A 7,318-nucleotide genomic window follows, 5' to 3' on the forward strand; every position below is an offset into this window, starting at 1 on the left:
ACTGTAACAACGCTGGTAACACCACGCAGAATTTCGTTTTTCCCTTAAATTTATCATTATCAGCGGAAGCTTGATAATGAGCAAATGAATCATATAATTTAAACCAAAGGTTTATCTGGGTGAGAGGTAGGGCCAAAAACTAATGTTATTATCAACTGCGAACTATATGGATTACTTTGAATACGTAAACTGGCTACAGAAAAATCTTTTGAGGCAGAGATATTTGAAAAATAGCGCCGTCAAACATGTAAACAATACGTTACCCATTGGAGGTCAAACAAGTTCAACTTGTGTTGCAGGTCGTAATTACGTAGAAACAAGAGCAAGAATTTTGGAATGAAACAGTTATAATTACCTTTATTCCATAACTTTTGGAGCGCCTAGTGTTACAATGAAAACGAAAGTTGCTTTAGAATATTTAACACATTACGTTTGTTGACCGAATCAACTTTCCCGCATACAGGCAGGAACTTGCTTAGCGCATTGAACGGGAAATACGAAAGCCTAAATATGTTTATTACTAGAAGTGGTATTATTATTAAATAATACTCCGTAACTATGTTGCATTAATACTTTTTATTCATTTGAGGTTTCTGTTTATAAAGAAAATAAACTTTCGCACAGACTTTTTGTTTTGCGCGTATCCATGCGGAAGATCGAATATATATGACGCAATCTGATGGCTGGAAGATTTATAAATACACTGGGGCTGCGTCATGTCGGGGCAGTCGTGCTTCGGAAGTACAAGGTAACTTAAACTAAATGAAACGGTCTAGGGACACGTCGGAACACGATTGCAAAAGTACATATGACAAAACTTTAGCATTATTTAAATTATATTTGTAACAGTACAGTTCAGAATTTGTTATTGCGCTATGCGTCACACACTCTTGCATGAATTTCGCCAAACGTTACTCACGGGCAAAGGTCTAGTTTCAAATGTATTTTATTCTACGAACATAACCTTGGTAGAGATTACCACAACATCTGTAGAACGTTATTATAACCGTGACCTTATGCTTTCTGTATAAATAAATGAATAACAGACTAGATACATGTATAAGGCAATTGTTGTTTATAAAGAATACATAACAAACGCTAAATGCAGTTGATATTTTATTGAAAGAAATGATATAACATTAAACATATGCAGTTCATTTGTTTATTAAAGAAATTTTGATAACCAAACACTTAATATAGTTATATTTCATTGAAGAAAAAAGAGGAAAAAAAAAAGCCCCCGTTTTTTAATAAAAGGTCACATTTTAATATATTCGATAAATAAAAAGGAAGTTTTGTTTTGGAAATTCTGGTTTCTGGTTGAACATCCTTGGTTGGCCCGAAGGTAACAAAAAATTACAGCCATCCGACATACATGTAGTCAAATCTACCTAACCTGCCATTGTTAAAAACGCTTGTGGTCTACTAACATTACCCACTAATACTTACCTTTCGCTTACACGTGGACTGTCAGAAGTGGATATTAGTTTCTACTAGTAATCTAGAACTACTGTCTGCTGACATTTTTATTAAGATTTAACAAAATATCAAAATAGCGCAAAAATAACTGAAATATATCAAAGCATCTAAAGTATATTGTGGCCCTGTGATATTTAGCGTTTTTAAGACTTACGCACTCTAACTTCTACATCAAAGTAAATCCCTCTGTGCAGGTTTTATAAGCCATTTACATTATTAATTTTTCCAACTGCCGCGTACAGTTGGGTGCGTGATATGGAATTTACCATACTACGTTGACATAAGTAACAAGCGCGATCAGACTCGAAGTTGAGTGTAATATGGGACCCAGGAGACATTCGCGAATGTAGGTGACTCACCTTCAGACAAGTTCTTACAGAGATGATGATGTTGACGGATTCAATCAGGAATCCGAGCACTGTTGTCGAACGATACGGAGGCCGGCAATAACAGTAAAACCGGCAAATATTAGTGGGGAAGATGACTTAGAGCACCAGTTAACATATCGCATTTCCAAGATCTACAGGTGGATAATGGAGTATGACTCAAGAAGCTTCTCAACTGCCTCTGTCCTCACGAGGCCTCAAGCAAGAGCATTTTATACTATATAACATTAGACCAATAAGGCTTCTTCCGATCTGTGCACCTGCACTTTTGAGAGCAACCGTTTGGGAAAGTGCCAGGCAGCAGACAGATAGGGGTCAAAGTTTCAACACGCTTAAAACTTGTGGAGAGTCATTGCAGCTTATGGAGCTGATTTTAAGGGTTACTCGCTAGTAAGCATACTGCAACCGCGAACAAGAAGCACCAAAGAGACCTTGCATTGTCAGCAATTCTGTTAAAGCCACTCTCTGTAGAGATGAAATGCAGGTCATGGACAAAGACTGCAGAACAATCGCAGAGGCAGTTGAAGGCGTTGAACGCTAGTGAAGACCTATTGAATGAAGTCACATATGAGAGAAGAAGAAATTGTTCTAGACAAGGTCGAAAGCACTGAAGTTTGAGACGAGAAGTAAACAAGAAGAATGGATTATGGAAAGGCGTCTATAGGTCGAGATGGCAAGTCGGAATAATGAAAGATCAGATGATGGGAACTAAACGGGCCTTGAGATTCTACTCCAGATACGACAGATCGTAAGAAAGGGCTCACAGAGAAGAGAAGAATGGCCAAGAAAATGTTATAGATGCAGGCGGGGACCGATCACCTTTGCTCGGCATGATCCCAAATAGGTAATTGCGTAATGCAGAGATTCTTCTCAGAAGGTGGCACAGTCAGGCGGGAAACGAGAGCCGTCCCACCCCTGTAGGTCGGGGCGGGCGTATTGAATAGCAAAAGACCTGCTTTACAAAAGATGAAGATAAATCATCTAAATCAGCAGTAACGAATAAATGAATGGAATTTAAAAACGAAAAAATTGTGAATCTATTAAGCTATTTTGGTCTTGTGGGTTCTAAAGAAAATCTTATTGATGCATTAAAAGGTAGAGTCGCTATCAAGTTGGGCACAGAAAATGCTGGCTGTTATTAGGTGAAATCTATATTAATGAAAGGCAACAGTAAATTTTCTACTAGATAGTGGTAGCACAGCTACATAATTTCCAAAACACCTTTGATAAAGATTATGTATTGAGTCACTTTCTGTGAGAAAAAAAATAATAAGTATACAAGTGCAGATGCGTTCAAATATCAACAAATTCTATGCGTAAGAGCATTCAAATAAACTAGACAACAAATAAGTAATCATCCAGTATTGTCTGTAATATTACAGCAGATGGAATCATAGGTCAAGATTTCAATGATGAAGCACCAAAGCAATTAGATTTCGAATAACCTAGAGCAGTATTTGAGAACGCGGTGAACTGTGTGCGGTGTTATGCATCCATGAGCTTATCGCGGTGTAGGTACCGTTAGAGAGAAAATCAAAATTCCTCATCATATGCTTTTGTAAGTGATGTTATTCCTTGATAACGAACAACTGCCTCCAACAGGTTTTGTGGAAAATATGAAGGAGTACAAACGCATCTTTCCAAGTGATCGGAAGGGTTGGTAGAACCTCAGAGGTCAAAAGTTGGGGTTGGTATAATAAGGGTGAGAAAATACTAGTATATATCTTAAAACCAGGCGTTAACTTGCATATTGCAAGTCCATCATATGTAAGAAGTTGGATGATGCACAATACTTGTGCGAAGTTCCATGTCGAAATACAAGACGATGAATATCATAATCATTTTAGTGCGAACGTGTGCTGAGACAAATGCAAATGGACTTTGGAAGCCCCAAGGTTCATGCAGAAGAAACAGGGTGATGCGGAAAGTGGTTAAAGTAATGCCAAAAGCCTTGTAATAGCGCATCAGTTAAAGATAGGCAGGAGTGGGAAGTTGCGGAATGTTGTAAAAGATGGAAAACAATGGAGGATGGCAGATTACCTGAATGAATTGTGAAGACAGAAGCTCAGTTCACCTCGATTATAGCCAGAAAAAGTAACTCACCAAAATATCATAGTTCACTTGTTGGCTTACCCCACTCACGAAATATTATTTCATAACACTTGATGAAAATAAAGAAAAAACTTGAATATCCTCTATATACTGGGCCATATAAAAACTTCAAAACGAATACTGTTCAAATACAAGATGCTAAATCTCTTCCCAAGAGAAAAAATGTCAAACCAGAAGTCTACATGAATCAGCATGGGGCTTAATTTACCATGACACATTTATCTAACCAATGTACATACACTATCGTATGTTATCAAGTAAAAAACACAGATCAATCAGACTACAGCTAATGTGTACAATGAGAGGGGGGGGGGGGAAACAACCTCCAATCATGAATTAAATATGTATGAGACTGCTGCATGGTTTTTGCCAGGAAAAGATAAGAAGTTGGCTCGCTGGATAATATGGTAAATTAGGCCAAACAAATGTCAAAGTTCTGTTCTGGTTCTCTGACCAAAACAGAAGGTAGGAATGCAGTTAATTCTTTTAAAACCCTATGCCTGTTGGAGGCAACTAAGTATATCTGTGCAACCAGTGTAGCTTTGTTATATCAGTTTAAAATTTATCTCAGGTCAGTGATTTTTTTCCTCTTATATTATACAGCTGAATATGGCTGTTTCCAGCTATAAAAATAGGTAGATTTTCCCCTAAATATGCTATATTTTCCCCTGAAATGCCCTGTGCACATTTTTCACCAGAAACATGACTTATCAACAATAGCAGCTGACTTATATCAGTTAGTTGATAAATTTAATTGACTGCAAGACAGAAAGCTGCCCCTTTAGATAGCCTCTGCCATTTACCATGCTTCTTAAATTGAATAGAAAATGAACAATTTAACCCTGCATAATTTATGTTACATTGAAAGATGTGTAATTTAGCATACACCAGTCAAACAGATCAGCCTAAACAAAGCAGACACTTGACATGCTGAACTTCAACTAGGGAAGAGGTTGGTTAAAATTCTTAATGTCTTAGATCAAGGTTAACCCTGGTTTGAATCTCCACTCCTATCTATAGAACAAATATCATTTTAAAATTCAAAGTGGTTTTTCCTAAGTGGTTTTCCCTAAATCACAACTATATTTCACAATGTTAGAAAAGAGCAAAAATCTAAATTTTATTAACATATAATTTGTTTGGCACAGATGTTATAAGCACTGGTGATTGAGGTAGACATTATTTCATATCATAACATACCTTCATAAGGTTCTTTCCCATGCATAAATACTTCCATCATTAAAATACCAAATGACCACACGTCGGCCTTTGTGCTATATTTGTTATACAGTAACACCTCTGGGGCCATCCATTTGATTGCCATTTTTAAACCTGAAATGTACAGTAAAACTTATATACAGCTGTGAAACCTAGCACCATTTTTGATAAACTTAAAACTTCAATGACAATTTTTTTTATTTCCTTGTAAAATTTTCATTAGTCTGTCAAATTATATCTGCCAGTTTTACAAACACTATCGCTTTATGAAATCTATCCACTTCTTCACTCTCTATAAAATAAATAAAATAAGAATTATCTGCCATACTAAGGGAATTAACGCACATCTCCAATTTCATAAACAAAGGGAAGTAACTTCATATCAAAGGGAGTTAACAAATTTCTGAAATCAGTGTATACAGACAAATGACCACTATCACTGGGAAATTTTTGCTTGCTTGAGGATCCAACCAACGACCACTGGATTACAAACCCAATGCTCACCATAATAAGCTAAGTAGTTGGATGTCATTAGATTCTTAGTGTAAGGTAGCAAACATAACTATCTTTTTCTTGTGTATTTATAATACAACATAGTATGGCAAAATTCTGAAAATTCTATAACAATTGTTTTTACCTCTTCTAAAATTAAAATCTGGATCGTCCGCACACTTGGTCATACCAAAGCCTGCTATCTTCACCTTGTTTTGTTCACCCACTATGACATTTCGTGCCCCAAGGTTCCGATGTATAAACTTTTCCTTCTCCATATAGGCAAGAGCATCTGCAAGCTGCAATACATAGAGGTTATTGAATGAGTATAAGTTCAATAACTGAAATTATTGAACAAGTTCAATAAATTCAGTAATGGACCTACACGAATATAATATTATATTTATCACATACCCAAACTAAAATACTGTTTTAAGTGAAAAAGAAACATTTTTCATTTACGTGCCTATTGTATAAAGCTAACATTTAGCACCATCTTTACACTATGTTTGTATAATTCAAATGACGTCACATCAAAATATATGCAAGGCTATGTAATGTCACTAAAGTGGCATGGGGATGTGATGAATAAGAATTACAAGCCCTTGCAGCCACTTACAAACCCCTGCTACCAGTAAAGAACCAGCGCAAGCCTGTAGGACGCACACCATTAAATGTAACAAACATCTATACTGTTGGGCTGATCCATTTTAATATCAATATTCATATCCTGAAATCCCTTTTAACAGATAATGGACAGTTCTTAATCAAAAGCCAGATAAATCAATGATACATCTTCGGGGCAGGGAAAAGGTAAACGTGCAATGGACACTTTTCTTTGATTATTAGATATCTCGAAATTATCACCTTGTCTTCATATAATAAGCACAATTACAATCTTAAAGAGACTGCTGAACTTTTTGTTTGAATGCCTGCTGGACATGACACATCACAAATAATCATAGCGACAGCCAATTTTAAATATGCTGCTTCAACCTTTACCATAGCTGTTTTTTGTGCTACTTTTCCTCACATTATTCTAAGTTATCATTAAAATTGTGGTTATTTTATTTAACCTTAGGGGTAAAGAGCTGTATAAGGTAGTCAGTAAATGGCAGAATTACTGTTTGAAGAATCATACCAAAGTACTTTTGTCAAAATAGTTTTTTTTCAGATTTCCATGCAAAGGCAAATGCCCTGAAAAATCACTAAATTCTCATAAAGTATCTAATAAATATTTCTGAAAAAAAACAAACAAAAAACACCAAAATAAACCCCCCAACATTTTACTCTGTAAAAACATAGCATTCATTTGTGTTAAATAAGACACTTTTATAAACAAATAAACACAATGGTGTAAAAAATCCTAGTTGTTTTAGTTCATGGAAATTTTATGTCAAGATGTATTTTGCCAGTTGCAAAAATAAATTTTCACACCCTTTAACACTGAACCTGTGGGAATCGGAAACGCTTAGTATTTGCCACCAGTATAGAATCGGGCCAGCCTGCACATCCATTGACAACTCATTCTGTTTTATTATTTTGATTCTGTGATATTAACAATTAATTAACTTTTTTATAAAATGGACTGTTCCAAATTTAATGCAGGATAAATGTTATTTGGTTTTTCC

The 7,318-nt window shown here is 35.7% G+C and overlaps 1 protein-coding gene across 1 annotated transcript; it reads right to left on the minus strand.

The window, feature by feature from the left end:
* Nucleotides 1–5,161: 5,161 nt before the first annotated feature.
* On the minus strand, nt 5,162–6,009 carry LOC132752965 (tyrosine-protein kinase SRK3-like). The gene is made up of 2 exons (XM_060743380.1): nt 5,833–6,009; nt 5,162–5,309 (listed from the first exon to the last, which is right to left on the minus strand). Exons 1-2 carry the CDS (start codon nt 5,963–5,965, stop codon nt 5,167–5,169), a joined length of 276 nt encoding a protein of 91 aa, XP_060599363.1. The 5' UTR covers nt 5,966–6,009; the 3' UTR covers nt 5,162–5,166.
* Between the last annotated feature and the right edge of the window lie 1,309 nt (nt 6,010–7,318).

Source organism: Ruditapes philippinarum, unplaced genomic scaffold, assembly GCF_026571515.1.
Source record: "Ruditapes philippinarum isolate M1 unplaced genomic scaffold, ASM2657151v2 ctg25544_1_1_1_1, whole genome shotgun sequence".
Classification (NCBI taxonomy): Eukaryota; Metazoa; Mollusca; class Bivalvia; order Venerida; family Veneridae; genus Ruditapes; species Ruditapes philippinarum.